Below are 22,471 nucleotides of genomic sequence, written 5' to 3'. Positions count from 1 at the left end.
ATCCACATTTTCAAATTATGAAACTGATCATATATTTTGTATGCGACTTTAGTATTCAACTTAACTAATAAACAGGCTTATCAGCTAAACAAAGACGAGAAGAAGCATAAAGCAGTATGCAGTGGAAATAATCAAGTACATCAAAACCATAATTAACTACAGCACTTCAGTTACTAAGTATATTATCACTTATATCACACGCACATCCTCTTGAATCAGTCACAGCTTTGAAATCTTTCATATTTTTCTTAAGCACAGCACGTCGAAAATGCATATGTATTACTACTATGTTATTACTGCATCATTCTTACTATTATTACTTCACACATTCCCAAATTCAGTACGGAAAAACCGTCTGTATCTCATTGGTAAAAATGAAAATAAATATGATGGGTAAAAATAAACTGGCAGAAACCCTGTCAGTTACAGTTATGGATTATGATTAATTACACTGGAACCCCTGCTGAGACGTCACTCAGACAGACGGAAACGTAGTTCTTAACTCTGAGAGCTGGATGAGCCTCACTGCATACAAGAGAAGAAAATACATTTCAACTCAGCAGTCGGCCCGGGCTTGTAGCTCTTCCACCGGCCAAGTAAAGTAAGCTGCTGCAAATGGTTTCACTAGTGCAGAAAAGTTCAGATGGAAAATCCGCAAAGTATCCTTTTAATATAACAAATGCGTAGTCTTAGAATTGTGAGGTCCTGTCATTTTTCATCTATTACACGCTGACGTGACAGGCATCGGCCCGGGCCAATACGTCATCATAAAAGACATTTAATGAAAGGCTGATAGCACAGCAGCACACAAGGGGAACTTCTTCATCTGCTAATAAAGTGCACATTCACTGGTCATGGAATCTGGTGAGTGCGTGTGTGTGTATGGAAGGTGAGTTATAGTAATGGTCCTCGAATGGCAAGGGAGTCTTAAATGGTGCTCTTTCAGAAGATAAACTGGCATCTGCAGGAGTTTAACTCTCTCTCCCTCTCTCTCTCCTATACACGCATACATCTATACACACCTGCCTCTGTGTGTGCACGCTTGAGACTTGTGAGATATGATATTAGACAGTATATAATACTGCCATAAAGAGCTCTGAGGCAACGCACATGTTATAACACGGACCTCTCAAGAAGCAGACCTGTCACATTTTCCCGGAATGCCAGTGTGCTAAATGTTAACCATAGTCCCCAGACAATGAGGCCCTCAAGGGCGTTTTCCACCTCCAAAACGGGGCATAAGGACACGGAGAAAAGTAAGTGTCAGAATGTGCTAAGCTGGGACCGCTCTGTTTCTCCCCGTGGGCTCATACTGGTCTTCTTTTGCTGTGTATAAACAAGCAACATCATCATCTACAGTTTGCGATTTATAGCCGGGGGACCGCAAAGTTTTTTCACACTTTGAGGAAGGAATTAGGACATCTTTTGCGCGTGAGAGAACGCGCGCGCACGCGAGGGAGGGAGAGAGAGCATTTGAAAACGTCGTAAGTGAAGGGAAGTCAGGGTGCAGCAGCAGCACGGTTTCTGCCATGGAGTGAAAGGAGGAAACCTCCTCTTCGGCGTCGCCTGCATGCAAATGCACCCGACCGGGGTAGAATAAGGCTGGTTCACCACGCTCAGGTGGAACCGCACCATTGACTTGGCGTGGAGCGGTGCTTATCCTCGAACTTAAAGCAGCAAGACACGGTCGCTCAGAATCTTCCAGATCGCATCCAAAGGCTCATACAGGTGACAAGTGTGCCCAACTTCACCGCACCGGCCGTGCTGACGCGCACAGTGCGTTTGTCCAGAGGTTGCTCGCTGCGTGAGACCCCGCCGCTCCTCTTCTGACATTTCGCAGCGCTGCCGTGCACATGCAGACTGTGCGTGTGTGGCAGCGTGACGCATTTGCGCCTTTAGATTTGATTTATTTATTTTTAAGAGTCTGGAGTGTCGCGTTTTCGGACAAGTTTGGGTACCGATCGGAATGATCGTCATGTCCGCATGGGATAACTTGCGCGTCTCTTTGTAGAGTGACACAGAGCTCGGCTAGGTGCTGAAGTTGGTTGGGAATAATAATAACAGTACGTAGCGCAGAGGACGAAAGAGGACGAAACGGCTGAATTTATTGCCAGCATCGTCATCTCCGTGTAAGGAATCGAAACTGCGCGGGGGGGACTGCTGCTCTTTCCTCCTCTTCATCTGCACACTTCCAGCTTTTTCTTTTCTTTCCCCCCTCTTTTCTCTTGCAGAAGCATCAAAGTGAATTCCAGCTCCTGAAAGCACAGCTGCGTAAACTTGGCCAGATCTGGTGACATTGTAGCCTGTGTGTGTCTGTGTGGGTTTATGTGTGTGTGATAAGCAGCCTGGATGGATATGCGGCTCACCGAGGGAATTTGAAAAGCAAAGGGGGATTACTATCGGTCCCTCTTTTGTTATAACCTCAAAATGGATGCCCACGTCAGGCTTTGGAGATGCAACTGGATTAGCCACTCTTCCGCTGATCTGCTTGACATCTGAGTGGCACAAGTGTTCAAAGTTTGGATAATCTCAAAGGCTGACGGTGTAGAATGCAGTCTGGAGTGAAGACGCTCTCCGCAGGTGGAGGTGCGTCACTCTGCTGCCTACTGCTCCTCTGGCTCATCTACTCCCATCTGCTCAGAGAGGGTAAGGGCACTTACAGCTATTTATTACTTTGCCAACAGCAGCAAGGTCTCTGAGGGCTTTTTATTGGGATGCAGCTGCACATGGTGTGGTCAGATCCTGTCATTCTGGGGGAAAATTCCTATTACGCCCAATTAAACAGCCTCTGTGCTCATCAGAAGTCAAATTACGGTGACCTTGTTGAACCTCTTTGCAGCCTGATTTGGCATCTCAGTAATAATATTCCCATTCAGTGTATAGTGATGTTATTTTGCACAGTTTCATCATGTCTGATAGCACTATTATGTACCTAGGAGCTTTAGACCACCATTTCCAAAACACTTTTTAAGAATCTGAAATGCATTAAGAATAGTTATAACCTTCAACCCAAACAACCCTGATTTTTTTCTGTTTTGATGCTGGACCAAAAATCAGGCTCTTTGCTGTCATGTGGGATAGTAATTTGGCGAATCTATAACTGAGCCTTAGGTGAAAAAACATCAGAAAGCCTTCAGCTATTGTTTTTCCACTTAGGTTAAGGCCTTTATATGCTTCCAAGCCATGTTTTCATCTTGAATAATGCATCCACTGGTGCAATTACACCTTCACCCTGACACAGAATAGAAAGCAAAAGGATGTTTCCCTGCACTTCATTGGCTGCTGTCCATAACACAACATTTCCGCCGCTGTCAGAGACAGAGAACAGGCTTAAAGTACTGGAACTTGTTGGGAGATGCTGAACACTAAGTTTGCAGATTAGATCTTTTAATCAAGCATTGGCCGGCAGCATAATTACCACTGTGGAGGAGGGATAGTGCCTACATCAATGTCTTTGGCAGCTTGCCGGGAACAAAAGTAGACACTGATGTGAAAAATGAACTGCCTGCGCGTTGAAATGTGCTCCCTTTGCCTCTAATTTGCAGTGTTTTCTCCCAAAAACGCTGCTGTCACCAGCCTCTAATTCCCACCCCTCTCAAGCCTGTGCATATTATCCAAGGAGCCACAGCTACCCTCCTGTTCCCCACAGCCATTTATTATTGACTCGTTTTCATCTGAAAGTGATCTCATTAGCACATGATTGTACAAATTACTCGATCAATCTCTTGTGAACTTTGTTGCCCTTCATATATTCCCAGGGTAAGTGAGATCTCCCGTGCATGGCCTGGTAGTTAAAACCTCTGGATATGATTTTTGGGGTAGACAGTCTCCCTGTTTGTTGCTGACTGGTTTTAGAATAAAATGTGTCATATATATATATATATATATATATATATATGTATATATATATATATATATATATATATATATATATATATATATATATATATATATATATATATATAATCATCAAAACCAAGTCATTTGAAGCTGGCTGGACTGACCAGTTACTGCACTCATAAAAGCAGCTCTGATTTTTTTAGCATTACAGTCTAAAAATATAACAAGATTCATTTGCAGTATTTCTTTTAGCATTTATAGCTAAGCATCACTGTTAGAGTCAAAGCACTGTTCACTTTCCATGAAAAGCTCAGCCAGTATGGCCCCTGAGGGCCTGAGAGCCACACTGTGTGCCGGTGAACTGGCGAGCAGGACTAACTTGAGGTTAGAGGCTGTGCTGCCTCCACCGTCTTCATAGCCCATCTGTCATGGCGACCAGGACAGGAAATCAAAGCCTAGCAGCTCTGTCCATGCACGCCATTGGGCCACCGTCGGTCACAATAAATGGCCTGTCGGCTGCTCTCAATGTTGCCAGTTTATTCAACAATAAATTTGGAATTGTCTGGGATTTTCGTACTTGGGCCACATTCCGGTTCAGTGGTGCAGCCAGGGAGCAGCGGTGACACATCTCTGCTTTGTCACTCACAAACCTCGGAGTTAGTATGAAAAGGGAGGGTGGAGTGCTGCATTTTTACCCACATTTATTCGCTGGAGGTGAAGGGATAGTTGGCCTTTGCTCTAACTCATCTGACAGAATTCTGTTGCCATGGCAGTAAATCATTAATTTGAAATAATTTGCTCAGATGAGACTTCTTAAATCTTTATTCATCTTTGATGCAACAGCAAAATCATTTCTGTGTTTCTCAGCTGCTCTTTCCATAGATTACTTATCAGCATGTGTAGTGTGGTATCTTTTCTTTGGATTTCCCATTAAGGATGTTTAAGCTGTCATAATTTCTCATTTTACCACAGATGATTATGTGAAACGGTTGTAGTAGCTAACCGATTTAGCAGCTCTCGCCTTCATTTTCATTCATCTTTTTGGCCTCTTTATATGCACTGTTTGGGTTTTCAAGCATTCGAATCTTTCTGAGACTAGTCTGATTGCAAATAGCGGTGGGTGACTGCCTTCATCTATAAAGCTCTGATGACAGCACTCAACACTGCTCAGCAGACAAACTTAGCAGCAAGTTGGTGAAGAAAGCTGAACCTCTGTTTTTCTCAGTAGAAGATGGAACTCTGAAAAGGGTTGAAAGCAGAGCCATTGAGTAAGACAGTCCAGTCACCGGGGGTTCTGAATTCGGGGTAAACAGTTCCTGCAAGTGCTTAGCGGGCAGTTGGAATGTACGCTTAAAACATACAGCCTTGTTTTTGTTTAACTACCTTTTAAAAAGACATCTCAGACTTCTGTGCTGCTATATCTCTATGGTGCAGCTAGCATAAGTTGCTAACCCCCGTTGCTAAACTTCTGTGAGTCTCCGTGATCCGCCATTGCTGTAAAAAAAAAAAAATGGTGAAGTGACTCTTCCATTCAACAGCTCTGGTTGAGAGGAGACTCCAAATTCATTTTATCTGCTGGTTAGCGGATCTAAACCTGTTGAACATTGAATGTGACTCTGAAAAACAAACAGAAACATATGATGTAAAGCAAAATATATTTAATACAAGAGAAGGTGGACAACCCAAATAAATGAAACCACAGGGTGATTTCCTGATCTTGGTGTTCTGTTTTGTACAGAAAGTGCTTCTCTATACAGCGCATGTGACGTGTCATGATTAACGTGTCATTTTGGTTTGTTTAAATAATCCAGTGAGTGCAACAATCTATCCTGTCACCCTGCTCTGCTGTCGACGCGGCTGACAGCACATTTATGAGCCACGTCTGTGGCCCGTGTCACTACATTTTGATGTGACTCACCGAGACTGTACAGAGAACAGGCTCATGCAGTTCAAGTATCAAAACCAGACCGATTTTACTCCTGATGAATTATTCTGTATCCTATCATGGTCATTTCCCCCCGATGTATATGAGAAAGCAAATCTTCATGGTGCACCAGAGAGATAAAATTCAAAATCTTTGGTTGGTATTCTCTTTTAACTCAGAGAGCAGGGCCTATCCATCCAAGCATTAAACTAATCAGAGTACCGGAGAATTACTGACTTTTTGAAGTGAAAAGAATGATTTCCATTCCAGTCTTCTTCAAGGCGGCATTTTAAGCATGCAAAGGGAGACCTACTTTGATTATGACCTTGGCTGTAAATTGTAAGCAAATCATTGAGACCTGCTTATATAGGCGGTGGGGCTTTAAAAGTATGAGCATCTTTATGGAACAAAATGAAAAGAATTTTTACAGCTAAATCAATTTGGCAGCACACAAAGCTCATATTTCATAACTCCCCGAATATAAATTCTTTCTAGCCGTCAGCTTTGACCTCCCTTGTGGTTGACTGTAGCGCACTACTCAGTGTATTTCTGCATTGTTATTTTCTCTGCGGAAATCTCTGGGCTTGAAACTGCTCCATCATTGGCAGAGTGGTGTAAATGATTTGAGTTATGTTCCTTCGGACTTCTGTCCCTTTCTATTTTCTGCCTGATGCCGTGATCATATTTTCTGAGAGGGAATGTGCTTGAGTGTTAAAGCTCACACAATCCCGCATTACTGTACAGTACTTATGGGGTCGTAATAGTCCTCTGATGTTCACCATTTTCTCTGTGTTTGCAGTAAAGAAGGAGGGCATCATGGAATGCTATCTGGGGGGGAATTTGAAATGAGTCACCGTGGCTTTATACAGGCATCTCTGCGCTACTGTTTGCATTTGCAAGGCATATTGTACATTCGCTCTCCATGCCTCTAGCCTGTTTTCATCCACAGCAAATTGTTTGAGCGCACTCTGTATTGTAATATTCTGCAGCTGTGCTGTGCGACAGCAAAAGAAATGCATTCAAAGCCATCTCAGTCATGTGAACCGTACCACAGGACAGACCTGAAATACACTGTGAGTCCTAGCAGGGGATGGATGTAAGGGGAATGTTTTCTATTTTAAAGCTGCCCTTGGCAATGTCACACAAAGGTTGCAGACAAACTGTACAAAAAAATGAACTTGGGGATCTTGAAGTTCTCTAATATGATGTTAGCAGACTACACAGCATGCTTTTGCTTTCTAGTGAGAAAGGAGACAATCTAAAGCTACTGTGCCCCGCTTTCCCCAAGGGAGTGCCATCCTACGGCGGCTACGGGAAGTTTCAATTTTTCATTCCCTGTGGGTGGAGTAGTGTTCACACCTGACACGGGAATTAAATTTGAGCAAATAGAGCCCATTTCTGGTGTCTCAGTTGGCAGGGCGGCAGTGCCTTTCAGTGGTTGCTTGTGATTGTCTGAAAATCACACTTGATGCAGCTTAAAAAATTCTGTCATTCGAATGCAGAGCTCAGCATTCGAATATGAGCAGCTTCTCAAGAGAGAACAACAAGGAGCAGACTGACTGAGGGCTAGCACACTGCAGAGAAATGTTCTTTATCTAATAACATAATTCATCCCACCCCAAATGCTCCAACATCTCCCTACCATTACACCCGATTCCTTTCGCACTGTTTTATTTGAAATTGCATAGTTACCATTACAGGTCCTCTAACGTCAGCAGGGAGTTGTTCACTTGTATAATTATCAATCGGACTAACATAGAGTATTCAAATAGCATGTGAAATTAAGTGGTGGCACATGTTATGCTCCACTGCTCTGCTGCCCTACTTGTTTAGCAGCAGAAGATCACGGCGATGTCAGGAAACATATAGCACGGGGTCAGTCAAACATCTGCCTCTCTCACCTGGTGTCCTATTACATGCTACCTACTGCGCTGCACGCGTCAAGTGCTGTTAAGGTAATGAGATGGACTTGGCTGCGGCTGCCTTGGCTACCATATGCACAGTCAAATAAGCTGGCTGTTTGATGTCATCCTGAGTTGTTAATAGAAGCCAGAGCTGTGAGATCAGAATGGACATGAGGAGAAGATCAGGTAAAAGTTCGGGCTGCAGTGGCGAATAAATCCAGATTAACTCACTGAAATTACCTTTATGTTTGTGGGATTGAGTTTATTAGCTTCCTTTGAGGTCGTGAAGCAGAGTAACAGTATTTTAGAATGATCTCTTACTTAAGTTAGCTGAGTCTATATGTGCCACAATTGGTGTTGAAATAATTATCATCTATTAGAAAGCCAATTTCAAGCAATTTCAAGAACTTTAAACTATCGTTCTTATAAACTATAAACTATAGAAATTCTTCTGTGTGAACAAGAAAGTCATTTGACCCCACAAGACAATAACTTATGTACACAAAAACCAAAACCAAAGGAAAATCCCACACTGGGCTTCACTGACTCACATTACTGAATCAGAAAAATTTGAAAATTATTCAAGGTCTTCTTATTACAGATTTTTGGGATACCAGTAAAAATTAATGGTGTAACATAAAGTTATATTCTAAGTACACCAAGACTTACAGTGGGAGTCCATTGTCAGGCTCAGACTACAGTCATGCACACTCTCACTCTGTGCAGTCCTGTGAAAAACTAAGTGCAATCTTGCTGCTTCCAAAGGAAGTAACAGGGTAAAAATGCAAATGCAAATTAACAGGATACTCAAATGCAGCTGATCAACAGCAAGTGTGAGCGCCTCTATAAAAACAGAGGTTTTTGTAAATTTCCTGGTCAGTAGCAGGTGTGTGTTAAAGATGAAGTCCCAACAAATTCACCAAAAAGCCTTAAAATCGACGTGAATGAACAAATGCCCACAATTCTCAATGACCTGAAGCAACGCTGTGAAGAAGAGTGGCCCAAAATTCGTTCACAGTGATGTGAGAGACTGAGAAAGTCATATGGAAAATGATCACTGTAAGTTATTACTGCCAAAGGTGTTTCTACATACTTTGAATGGGCTGTGCTCAGTTGTCCTTATAACAACTTCCTTTTTCACATGACTGCACATTGTGTCTTTCTGTTACAGTAGTCACTATCTCAGCTTTGTCAGTTACAGTCAAAATCTTGTGACTGAAAAACATGATAGTTTGCATGTTCCTCTCTTTCATGGTGTTTGGGATGTAATCGGTAAGGAGACGTGTTCCAGAAAAAGAACTTTAAAAATCACTGACACACAAAGTGGTTTGTCTGATGCTGGCACTTGTGTTTTCAATTTCTCAGCTCCATCCAGCTTCAACAATTCTTCGTATTTTTCTTTGCTATGTCTAAAATTGTAGAGCTGGTGTAGAGCACTGCGCTCATTTGGGTCATCCTCACAGAGGTGGTGGAGTCACGGTGGAAGAATCAAAACATTTCTATCATGCTAGTCTTCCTGTCATGAGTCATCTCAGGTGCAGCATCAGTTTTCATCCATTATGACACAGCATGCAAGATAAAAAGACCAGTGGTACCCATTTTGTACTATTCCTGGCCCAAAGCTGCACTCTACGTCTTCCAGTTTGGTCTGAAGCAGTTGTTGGGCAGAAAAGAATCAGATAAACAAGAGTATAAAGCCTAGTACAGGGAAGGGTGTTCATTTCTACAAATAAAGACAACGCAAACTGTGTTTTTCCAGTGCTTATGTAACTTTGTAAGTTATCAGACAAAATTTTCAAGGTCCTCTGTGGTTAAATTGTTCAGGAAACTGGTCATAGTTAATGTCACACAAAGAATTTTAACTTCCCTTTATCCGGTCGTTAAGTGATGACATGACGAATCCTACTTCCGGGTATAAAGTAGTCTGCGTTTAATATGGCTTTTGTGTTGTTAACATGTTTAATGTTTTGTATTTTCTTCTATTTAATCTCAAAAAGCTCCTAAAACAGTCAGTGAGCACTGTTGACCTCCCTCGGCTTTTATTACCGCTAATCGTTTATTTAAGCTCAGTTTTTAAAACCTTAGGATGTAACTACAGCCCAGCCCATGCAGCAGTATATGAATGACTAACCTCGTATTGTGGATGGATTATCTCAGTTGTTCTCCTGGATGAAGTTTGGTCCTTTTACAGCATAGGTGTCAAACTCTGGCCCGCAGGCCAAATTTGGCCCGCAGCCTACTTACATTTGGCCCGCGAAGCCATACCAAATTACTATCAGAGCTGGCCTACTGGTATTATACAGCTAATATATATATTGTTTAGTATTAAGCTTTGCTTGTTCCATATTCAGTTTTTCAGCAAAACGTGTTTGAGTCCATAAGAAAAGATTCATTCTTATATCTGGAGGAATAAATATATTTCAATAAATATTAACGTTAGCCCGCGACTTTGTTCCAGTTTTGAATTTTGGCCCACTGTGTATTTGAGTTTGACACCCCTGTTTTACAGCATCCTGCCATGCGATTACATTTGTTCCTGACCACCGAGAACACTCACGTTAACTTTTATCGAGTGGAAAAAAGTTAGCTTTTTTATATTATGCTAACATAGATGTGTCGCTAGCGGTCACGTAGCACATCATTATATACCAGCTAGCCAAACTTCAGTAACCCTACAAACGTCACTGCTGTTTAGTTTTCTGTCTTCATTTATGTTGGAAGTGATAGCAGAGCTGTATGTTTTCATTTGTTTCCAAAACCCCGCAGTCAGGACATGCTATATTGTATTTAGATAGAAGCTAGCGAGCTAACTCCCTGCTAACTTCTAACTCCGTTAAATGTCATAAATTCCGTTTTCATGGATGCCTGATCATTTTATTAAAGATGAAAGACTTTAGACAGTTTTTCAACTCTCAGTAATGCCATAGTGTTCGTTTGATATATGGACCCGCAGCGGAGTTTAGGCCCAGACACGGCTAGTGACGTCAGACTTAACGACCGGATTGTGCAGTTGTGTTTTTTTTTTAGCACCACTTATGGCTCCTGTGAACCTTGATCACACCAGAGAGGTTCTAAATAAGAGAAAATGTGTGAACATGATATGTTTTGTGCCTCTTAATATTAAATACACTTTTTTTGAGGGTGGCGTTCTGTCTCCGAGAGACCCTCTTTGTGTCCTTGTCACTGCAGTTTTTGCTATTTTGGGGGGCTTTGGAAAGGACAGTCATTAATTGTTTCCTTCCTTGTTTCCTGTTTCCTTCTTCCCAAATGCTGGGTAAGCATCACTGAGCAAGATGCAGATCCCAAAGATTTCACCTTGACACCACCACTAATGTGTATTTATTTGTGTATGTGTTTGTGTGTGGCTTAATGAGAGGATTTGCAGAGAGCTTTGTCCTCAGAAAAAAAAATAAGTGGAAAGCACTTTATAAAAGCAGTCCATTTAAAAAGTTGATTTAATCCATAATCAAAACAATCATTAGTGTGTCCCTAAACACAAGACAACTACAAGGAAAGCATAAATGTGCTGTGTGAGATAGCTGGCTGATGCTGAATGGGGGTTTTAGCCACTTTTAATTACATTTAAAAAATTGATAAAGGCAGCCACTACTAATCAGTTATGACAGATTACCTGCATCATTAACATTTATAATTTTTCCTGCAATGTTTCCAGTCTCCCACAGAAGATCTGCTGGATTCATATCAGATTCTATACATGCTAATATGATTGTCATGCTCTCTAAACTAGCGTTTTGTTGCCAGCCCCATTTTCATTCTTGAGAATGCCACTTCTGTCACAAAAGGAGCGCACAATGGAATGAAGATAATCACTCACACTTATTATTGTATCTGAGTGCGGTGATTAGAGTCAGATTAGAAAAGTGGTCGGAGTCAGTTCCGGATGTTTAGGCCAAACCAGCACAGAGGAGCTTTGTGCTATAGCTTTGGTCCCTATAGGGAATAATTCCAAACACAATACGTATTGTCATGAATAATTAACTGCACCACTCTACAAGATGTGGAATTTTTTATAAATATAGTGCAAAACTGTATCTTGGAAAGTCGCGTTGTGCAATAAAACATTGTGAAACCTCGCTTCCATGTGTTTCAAAGCTCCAGTAATTACAATCTATAAAGGAAGATTGTTTTAATATGGAAATGGAATCCTAGTCATAGTTCATTCAGTGCAGCCTCTCATATAATTTTATGGCAAATTCCCTGAGGAGAAACAGAGCTTTTCTCACAATGTGGTTTCACTTGTACAGGGGCAGCGCGGCGCTGTCTCATGCGGATGCCCGTTAAATCTGATAAAGCTTTTTTTCTTTTTTTTTAAATCAGTTAAGACTGACTTCTGATGTATCTGCACAGTCTTAATTAAAGACACAAACAAGGAAAAAAAAGATAAGCTAGAAAGGACTGAAAGTTTTTATTGGTTAGTACAACTAAGAAACAGCAAACTGCTGCAATCAGCTGCGATGTTAACAGGGATGATGATAATTGGCGGCTTTGTATATTCACGGTCCGTCGCTGAGGTCGTGCCAGTGTGGTGTATCTAGAGCCCAACGGCTCTTAGTCCAGCAGTGATGCACACTGAATCAGACTAACAATGTGAAAGCAAGTGTGGACTCCTGGCAGCCTGTTTCAGGCAGAGTTATTAAGATATTTGTGCGCCTGTACTTTGGTGATCTGCAGTGTGTCTGATCAAAGAGCTGATATGTAGAGCACAGACTCACATCTTTGCTCTAACCTGTGTGCGTTTGGTCCCCTGTGTGTGTCTGTGTTGCCAGTTAGCACTAGCATAGTGTTATGATTCACTGATAAGGTGATCAAGCTGCCAGTCGGTGCTTAAAGCCAGTGTCTACTACTTCTTGTTGTCATTTCTGACAGGATCCAGGGCCTGTTCAGCGACCATTCCCATCCTTCAGTCGGCGCTCTCCTCGCTGCCACGGCCATATGTGCATTTCATCATGTGAAACAGAGACGAGGCAAAGTGTCCTCACACCACTGAGTGACAGAAACCCTCTGTCACATGAATTAACTCCTGTACGTATGATGGAGCGCTGGCCATGGCTAAGGGCGCTTTACAAAGCAGCTACCCCCACCCACACACTACACAACTCACCACTTCAACTCCCCCAGCGCCTTACTGTTGTCTTCCTTCAGGCTTATTACATGAAGCCCATTCATCTGTTCAGTGTTGAGCACTGATATCTGATGGCACCTCTGTCCTCCAAGCAACAACCAAGTATACAGGATCTCGCCTCAGCAGAAAAACGAGAGAGGCGGGTGGGCTGAGTGATGGTGGTGCGCGGTGGAGGGTGGCCAGCAAGGCTGATGTTATGAAATTAGATTTACATAGCAGATCTCTGTAGAGCTGGTTTTGTTTTATGGCTCTTAACACTTCTGGAGGTAATTTTATGGAAAAAGTAAACCAGTCTTATCAGCTTAAATAGCAAAGTGTGGCTGTCAGTGGAAACTGCAGCCCATTCGTTGATCTATTAACTGAGAGGCTGAGATACCCCGTAAGCCTGTTTTTGATGTCAAGTAGCACTGCTGGAAGTGAAAAGTACTTCCAGCAAACGAGTAGGGCAGAACAAGTCGGATAATATGATTAGCCAACTCTGGTGTAGAAATATAAAGTTTGACCTGCACGGCGGTAGAGAAAACATTACCTACAACTGAGGAGTCCCTCCTCTGTGGACCAAGTATGTGGACCTAACCAAGTATTTTGTTGCTTAAACACAAACAAACTGCAACTAGAAAATATAAAATGAAAGAAGGTTTAATGCCAGAAAGCTCTGAAGGAAAAGCAGTCAACCCGGCAAGTTAATTTTTGCCCGTGAGTCTATCTATCGCCTACCTAACTATCGTTGCTATGGACAGGAAGTATCTCAACTTGGTGAATTATGCTAAAAGAAATGCCGCAGGGTCACCTTAAATCTTCACAGACATCTTGCTCTGATACTTGGATGTCTCAGCACTGCTCAGGTAATTTTATGAGTCATTTGTGTTCATCAACAACCCTTTCAACCTTTGCCATTATTGCGCTCATTTCATGCTACATAGCAGTTAGCGTCTCACTTAATGAGCATTTGAGTGTGGCGGGAAGCGACTAGAAGCAGCAGCATAAAGGAGCTATGGTTGGTGAATGCCAAGGATTGACCTTACAGGAACTGCAGTACACACTCTTCTCTAATCTGCCTTTTCTCTTAGATGTTTTGAAGAATGGAGAACCTCCCCTTCATACACCCCCCTTGCCCCTCCCATGTAGTTCATCTGCAACTAAAGCATGCTTGCAAAATGTAGATTTCTCCAGTTTGTGTAATTAATTTAAAGATAACACTGTGGCAAACTTGGAAAAGCTGCTTATACACGTGTCCCTGGCCAGGGAGTTATCCATCAATTTGTAATGCCTGGAGAACTCTGAAGTAATTCTCTGTGCTTGGACAGAACTATAAGAATAGCACACACACACACACACACACACACACACACACACACACACACACACACACACACACACACACACACACACACACACACACACACACACACACACAGATTTCTGAGCAAGGTAATCATCACTTTAAGACATTCTGTCCATTTGCTGTCTCAGTAGAGCTTAGCTTGGCTTGAAAATTGGTCTGTCTGGTGTAGGAGCAGTGCCCAGCAGCCTCTACTCCGTCAACCAAGTAACATTTTATTTCTGTCAGTGGTCCAACTCATTTGGATAGTCAAATAAAAAAGAGCAAAAAATAAATAAATGTGGCTTCAAACAGGGTGTGAGAGTGTTAACCTCACATTGTACGTTCGGGCATGGCTGTGAGTTCTCTGTTTAATTATTGCGACTGCCTGTAAAGTGGATATTTTCAGGTACACGCGAGGATAAGTTATCTACAAATGGCCAGTGTTGTCAATTTCACGGCGAGAACAGTCTTGATGTTTCATTATTTAATGGGTTGACTGCTATGAAATTTGCAGAGAACATTCATGCTCACAGTCAGAAGAAGTCTTTAGATTTTGCCCATTACGTGAAAAAAATCAATAAGTTGTTTTATGGTGCTCTCATATCTCGGAGCCTCTGACTCGTGTGTTTGTTATTTTGCAGTTATGGGTAGCCAAATGGAAGATGCTCTTTTAACTGATTTTTTTTCCCTGCATGATCCCTGTAAGGCACTTTCATCAAGAGAACTCTGTCATGCTGTATTAAAACTGAAAAAGCATTCTAGCCGCCTGCTTTTAAAGCACTAAAAACTTTCCTGACATTTTTAATGAGAATATTAAACTCTTTAGTGGAACACAAAGCCAAAAAGGTAAAAAAAATGTCTCTTTGCAAACAACAGCCAGCCTGTCGTTTTCACCTTTGAACACCAGTTGCTCCTCTGTAATAAGTTCATTACTGACTCATTATGCTAATGTGATGTACTTTATCCTCACTGCTGTGTTTGGCAGGCCAGTTGGCGGTGGGAACCTGCGAGATAGTGATGCTCAACAGAGACAGCAGTGTTCCCAGGCGGACCATCGCCAGGCAGACAGCCCGCTGCGCCTGCAGGAGAGGCCAGATCGCCGGCACCACCAGGGCGAGGCCGGCCTGCGTAGATGGTGAGTTCAGTGACTTCTCTAGCCCAATGGAGAATAAATATTAGAGAACGTAGCTGGAGTGATTCAGTACAGCGGGAGAAGAAGTCACTTTGGCAAGCAACTGAATCGGCTGGTGTGCTATAAACATAGAAACAATCTAATTAAAAAGTGTAATTGATGAAAAAAAAGTTCAAAGTAATTTCAATATTTCTGTAACACAATGGATTTTTCCCCTATGCTTGAAGAAAAACTATTTGTATTTCACCTATAACAACTATATTGCAGTCGGCATGTCAAAACCTTTTAATATTTCCCTATATGAAGCCTGTTGTATGCAACTCCACCTTTACCACCATAAATTGAACAGCTGTAGTTCAATTAAACTATTAAAGTAGAAATATTCTCTGAGCATTTAGGGTTTTGTTTTTTTTAATTTTAAGATTTTTTTTAGGGAAGTGTTTTTCATCAAGAGTTAAGGATCGAGTCTCCTGGCACACTTGTGTGCTACATATGATCACTAGCGGCTGGTTAGCTTGGCTTACACCCTAACCCTAACACCACTAGCAGAGTCTCCAGGATGTACAAGGAATGATCTCTTGTAAAATATGATTGTGATATTTCTATACTACTGTTAATAATGAACCTCAGAGATGCCTGCAGGCAGGGTTTAGTTTTCTTTGTACGGAGCCAGGCTAGCAGTTATTCTTTCCAGTCTCTATGTTAACCTACACTAGCTGGCTGCTAGCAGTGGCTTCATACTTAATTGAACAAGTTGTGTCAAACTTTTTACTCTTGTTGAGTGTGGGATCTCGATCTGTGTTTCTGAACAAAGTGGGAAAAAGTGGGAAACCTAGTCATGTATTTACTTTTGTACATTTTTTGCAGTAATGCAGGAGTGGAGAACAATGAAGTATTTGAATAAATCTCGTGCAAAAAAAAATAATTTGATAGTTTTTAATGTATGTAATTGCATTGTAATTTCACAAACCTAGGAGTGCTCTCTGGATGCTCTGGTCCCGTTGAGAAAAGCTGAATAATACACTGTAAAATAAAACTAAACACCAAAATTAAAGTAGTGACATAAATACTGAAAAAAACATTTTAGTTAATGGAAATAAAAAACAAAACTAAATTCAACTGATGCGATATTTATATGCCAAATCATAACAACAATCAATTCAAGTCTAGCAATCAGACGACCTCCTGTGATGAAGCACTTGGCGAGTGTGGGAAGCAAAAACCTTTAACAGGAAGAAACCTCCAGCAGAACCAGGCTCAGCGAGGGGCAGCCATCTGCTGTGACTGGTTGGAGATGAGACAGAGAGACAGGACAAAAACAGCTGTGGAAGAGAGCCAGAGATTAATAATAACTAATGATTAAACGTAGAGTGGTGTATAAACACATGGAGAGTGATCCCACAGCAGTCTAGGCCTACTACAGCATAACTAAGGGAGAGTACAGGGTCACCTGACCCAGCCTTAACTATAAACACATAGAAATTTAAGCTTAATCTTAAAAGTAAAGTGTGTCTGTATCCCCAAATCCACACTGGAAGCAGGTTCCCCAGAAGAAGTAACTGCGGAAAATAACACTATTTAAAATAAATTAGTTTTTCATTTGATCCATTCTTGCTTTGGTCAAATTTCCAAAGCAAGGAAGCTTTGATAAATGTATCTTTACTGGAACTGGGATATCTGAAACTAAACTCTAAACTAAACTGATCTGCAAACAAAATGAAAAAAAAAAAATCAACTTCAGGTTAAAATATCGCCAAGACCAATAATACATGCGATAATGACACGTGGAATCATTTCCTCTGCCACAACAGCATCTACAGACCTTTTTCATGGCAGACATTTTGACATAACAGGAACATCATGACAAATTATAAGAGGAAAAGCACAGGTGTAACTATTAACAATAATGTCTCTGTTCCAGTAGGAGTCCCATTTCAGTGAAGCAAAATGCACAATACCGCAGCCCTGCATCGGCTACTCCTGAGTGGAATGCAGTTGCTGTTTTCTGTCTGTCCGCCTGTGTCGTGACTTCCAAACGTGCTGCTGGACAAACCTGCTGTTGCAGGAACTACGGCACCGCTGTGTCGGTCTGACTGTCCTGTCTTTGGACAGCCTTTGTCAAAATGGTAGCGTCGTAACCATGTACTATGCAGTCATGAAACTTTACCAACCCAAGGAGAATGGAAGAAAACAGGACAAAGAGTCATTAGCCACTTTACAGCCAAGTTATTAATGTCAAAAATATCCTAATGCAAAGCAGCATCATCTCCCCCGTTTGACACTGGGTAAAAAGCCAGACTTCAACAACAACAGAGCGCAACCTGTCCTCAATAAGCCCAATGAACAAAATGTATTGGCTTCCTTCTCTCTCCATTAAAAGTAAGTGCCGATGTAATTTGGTTGTTTAACCAGCCAATCGATAATCACTTTGCATGTCTGACTTTTTGATGCCTTTTAGACTGTTTTACTCCTAACTGTGTGATTGGTTGTCTGCATTAGGCCTTCTTCAGTCAGCCACTGTGACATCAACAAATTAGTAATTGCTTTGTGTCTCCAGCGTGTATTGGGTTGAATTTTCCTCCTCCTTTTCCTCCTCCACCTGGGTTTTTAAAAAAAAAAAATAAAGATCACTTGTAATGGAGACTCCAGTGTTCATCCACTTTGTAGATAAGATTTTATACTTTAGAGCCCCTGTCTCTGAGCCATTGGACAGTATCTAGCTAAGGGTGATAAGAACGATGAAAGGGATGGGAGGGGTGTGATTGGAGCTCACAATATCACAATCAGATGCACCATTAGTTCCATCATGCGATGACTCATGTTGGCCTTAATCTAATATCCCTGACACCAGAGCCCCACAGTCCATGTCATCCTCTCGGCGCGCTGCTTTTAACCACCTCTCCCTCTCCGCAGACATTTTTCCATAACACTCAACAGATGCTAATTAATTTACAGAGAACTATGATTACAGCAGCAGGAAATTGATTATTACTGGCTTCCTGCCGCACCACACCCTACGCTCCATTAATAGCCAGCGCATTAAAGTTGGGACCTGTTGCTTGCAGGGTCATATTAAGATTTTCTGCTGACAGCTGAGCTCGTCAGTCGTTGCCAGGATTTTAAATGGAATTAGTGTGTATTGCACCAAAATGCAGTGGATTTAATGATGCCTGTGCTCACATATCCTCTCTAACCTTTTAGCTGAGAGCATATTCATTTACATTCACTTTAATGGCCCTTCCCATAAATCCTCTTTTGCCCTTCTAAACACATAAACAATTCACAGACTTATAAATAGGTTTATATATTTCTGTATCTCACCAAGGCCGGGGATCATTCTTTCAGTGTTCCACTTTCTTCCTGATCAGTTTTATACAACACTTTCACAGCTGCAGAAGAAGTGGATCACTGCCCTTTTGTGATCCTGTGATAGAACAGTGACCTTTAATGAAAGTGGAACCGTCACTGACTCTCCGTCTGTGGCATGTAAACAAAGGCGAGCGAGCCTGCCTGATACGGGGTGTTTACAGCTATGACTAATTTTGGAAACATATGGTGAACGGAGCACAAAAATCTCATTTGTTTTTCAGGTTAAAGAGTAACTTAAACAAATTCCTTTTTGTGACGGAGAGCTGTGGTTTATATGCATGTCCATATGGTGTTTCTTTTGTGTGCTCGAAGACAAGCAGTCAGCTACATGGCTGAGCGTTTTTTGCCTGGGAGCTGCAGGATGTCAGTGCAGTTTCAAACACAACAAGACTAAGGAACCAATCCCGTGGATGCGGCTTGTTAGAACTGAAAATCGGGAACAAGGTTTATCCGACATTGGCGCATTTTTAGCTGCTTGATTACGCAGTCATATCAGGAGCTTGTGCTATTTATGTGTGCTCCTTCCTTTTTTTTTTTCTATCCTCTGCTCTCTGTTTCAACATTTCTGCATCATGGCCCGTGTATTGTGGTGAAACCGACACACACAGAACAGAGAAATTGAGAGGCGGGTTGCCAGACTTGATTTTAACTAGTTATGTTACTGTAAGTGCAATAAAAGTGTTAATAACTCTAAAGTTGTGCTTGTGATAACAACTGGCCTTTTTAGTGCACTCTTTATGACTGAACCTGCCGATGGACAAGTTAAGCAGTGTTTTCTGATATCTGGCCAGGCAGGCGCTGTGTCCTCCTTCATCCTGCAAGAGAACCCATGAGTGGTGCTCTCACATCCAGAGGGAGAGTGGAAGCACGTTGCAGACAAGTAGCTAAGAGAGGATATGGCTTTAATTTCTCTGTATTTGTGGATCCGCATTTGAATGAGGCCACTAAATGAGACAAAGGTGTGCATTTGGGTGTTACAGATTGGATGTTACAGTTTGTAACACAAAGAGGTCTCCTCGTCTTACAAAGTGAGGACACTGTTGCGAATCGCTTGCTCATAAAGGATCATCGGCTCGTTGGCTTTCTCTTTGTAAAGTCTTTAGCTTACAATACAAAGCACCTTGAGATGGCTTTTGTTGTCAATGGGTGGCACATACTCTAGTTAAAACTGGATTGAACGGAATATGTAACTATTCATTTTATAAAGCGGTAGAAAGATCAAGAGCATGCTCATACATAATACCAATAGCTATTAAATGCTGAGACCAAGGATTGAAAAATTAAGATGTGTGCTGACTTATGATTAGCAAATAACTGCAATGTCCCTGGTTCACTTCTAGTGGGATATATTTTTGCCACGTCATAGTCTTCTCTAGTTCCCCCGGTTTCTGCAGCTGGATCTACACGTTCAATATCTAATAAGAAATATGGAAGGTTATTTTTGCGGGGGGATAACTTGTCTTTTGGAAGTAATAGAGCATTTTTGTAAAGGTGTGAGTCACAGATGCAACAGTGTCAAATCCTGTTATATCTCGACAACCTGCACGGTCCACCTTTATTTCCAGTAGTGTGATTAAAGCTGGTAAAGACATCAGATCTAAGGATATCAAAACTTTAGCTGTTAGCATGCAAATAATGTATTATGAATTAGTACCCAAAGATATTGCAGACATTAGGCGACTGACCTAATAGAACAAAGGCCAGTTCATCTACCAGGATCCATAAGCTAGATCAGCTCAACGATCAGCACCATGGACAGCGATCAAGGAAGCTTTATTGAGTGAATTCAGACTTTAGATATGTCCTTTACAAACATCTACATAACTGGTTTTGGAGATGTAGTGTTTTAACACTGGAAAATTAACAGCTGAATACACTCAACAGAGTATAGAAGTAAAACCTTTGATTTTCACCTGAGGTAGAATAATGTTCCAACATTTCCATTGTCAGCTATGGTGAGTGGTAATGTGATTACAGTCAGAACTGAAGCTTTGATAAACATCCATTTTTACCCAATAGGTATGACCAGTGTGGAGGGTTATTCGTATTTATGTTTGTCTGTTACTGGATTTTCAAAGAACTGATGCTTGTCAGCTTTGGTTGCTGTGCACAGAACTTTGGGAGATTGACTTTTCACACTACACACTGATAAAGTGCACAGTTTGACATTTGACCCCGTGAGCAGCTGACCTTTTGGAGTGTATACGTGCAATTTACACTGTGAGCACAGATTGGATCAAGTCATCGGCAGAGTTATAATCACCACGAAAAGCTCTGGGATTTGAGGGCCTTTACTGTTTCCTGTAATGAATCGAAACTAAAATCCAAGGCTTAGTCTGATGTAACCTCTGAGACATTTTCAAAGTTACTACAATCTGCAGCTGATGGCTTAACAGAGGCAATTGGACAATTCTTCTTATCTCCCTTGCCGTCCTGCTTGTATTCTGCCTTCAGTAATTACATAACGACAAAACTATCTAAGCCTCAAAGTGAATAAAGTCTGTTGTTACCTGTGAATATATGAATTGATTAGCCTAGACGGTAGCTGCATTGCTTGTGCAGTATGACATATTACCGAGTTGTTCCTCCTGTTTTTTTTTTTTTTTTTTACTTCACTGAACATGTTGCAGCAAGGGCAGTGGCTTTTTTTCTGCAAGTTACTTCTTTTGATACTCTTTTTGTAGGCGTATTTCAAGCTTTTTTGCCCTCTTTTTGTGCTGCTGTATGTCAGGGTTGTGCAGGTTTAGTCTGCACACTGTACACAGGAGGATTATGTGCTTTTCCTTGCTTGTCTCCCTGCTCTCACTCTAATCTGCTCCCCAAGTCTCTCCTGCTCCCTTTCTCTGCGTGGCCCGTTGTTGCCATGCCACCACATCACACGGTAATCGTATGAAGCTCGATGGCCACCATGATAAGAGGCTGCAGGGAGACCGTTTATATGCTGGGTTCAAGCTTCTCGTTTTGCGCTCAGTCAAAGCGTTATTGACAATAAACGGGCAAAAGAAGTGATTTAGAAGAAGCATCAAAACAAAACAAAAGCAGAGGTTTTTTTCGTATTTATATTGCAGACGCATAGCCGAGAGGATTAGATGTACTCTTTATTTTAACTGCAGACAGAGCCAGGCCCTCGTTTTAAACAAGCGTGACTTTGAAAAACATGTTTGCTTCTGATCTGACATTCATTTGCTAGTGTTGTTGGCATAGTTTGCCTGCAGTGCTAACAGCACTTCCTTCCATATTTACCTCATCTTGATCATTTTAATATTTATTGAATGTATATTTCACAGCAGCAGTTTCATGAGCAATTTCATCTTTCATATGGAACACAGCCATGATTATTCAGTGTTGCATAAGCACAAAAGAACGTGTAAAGTTAATTTTAATTGAATTGAATTTGTTACTCTTGTTTTTTTTTTCTTTCTGTTTAGGAGAAATATTTTTATTCACCAAGGAGTTCAAATGTTTCTTTTATTTGCAATTGCAATTAAAAAAAAAAGGATGTGCTGATGTTTCACATTAAAAGCCCTCTATGCAGAGAGTAAAAACACCTTTAAGATTTTTATTTAATAGTTTTTCATGGAAATGGAGTCACCCTGCAATCTACAAGCGTTTGATTACTAGTGTGTCTAAGTGCGCAATTTACTACCTTTGAATGAACTTTCTATGGAACGTTGCTTTCAACAGTGATGCCAAGAAAAGATTCGGTGCAGTGACAAAATTCAGCTTTAGAAAAAGACGAAAGGCTAATGACAAGTGATAAAAAGTCTTGTTGTATCACTGTTGCATTTGTAACTTTGATAGTTGTCCCCTGTGTAGTTAAAGGCGTGTAAATTTT

The 22,471-nt window shown here is 41.4% G+C and overlaps 1 protein-coding gene across 2 annotated transcripts in view; it reads left to right on the top strand.

Annotated features, from left to right (window-relative positions):
- Positions 1-1,404: 1,404 nt before the first annotated feature.
- tafa5l (TAFA chemokine like family member 5, like) overlaps positions 1,405-22,471 on the top strand; it is a 44,674-nt gene continuing 23,607 nt past the window's right edge. The window contains exons 1-3 of one of the 2 annotated variants that reach the window (XM_026153223.1): positions 1,405-1,728; positions 2,232-2,646; positions 15,121-15,270. In XM_026153223.1, the coding sequence (XP_026009008.1) occupies positions 2,550-2,646; positions 15,121-15,270 (247 nt within the window). In that variant the 5' untranslated portion in view covers positions 1,405-1,728; positions 2,232-2,549. Of the gene's footprint in view, positions 2,647-15,120; positions 15,271-22,471 lie in introns of both variants that reach the window. The other variant, XM_026153222.1, reaches the window with a different exon arrangement.

Source organism: Astatotilapia calliptera, chromosome 20 (genome assembly GCF_900246225.1).
Source record: "Astatotilapia calliptera chromosome 20, fAstCal1.2, whole genome shotgun sequence".
In the NCBI taxonomy this organism is placed as follows: Eukaryota; Metazoa; Chordata; class Actinopteri; order Cichliformes; family Cichlidae; genus Astatotilapia; species Astatotilapia calliptera.
This window is presented reverse-complemented; position numbering and strand designations above follow the sequence as displayed.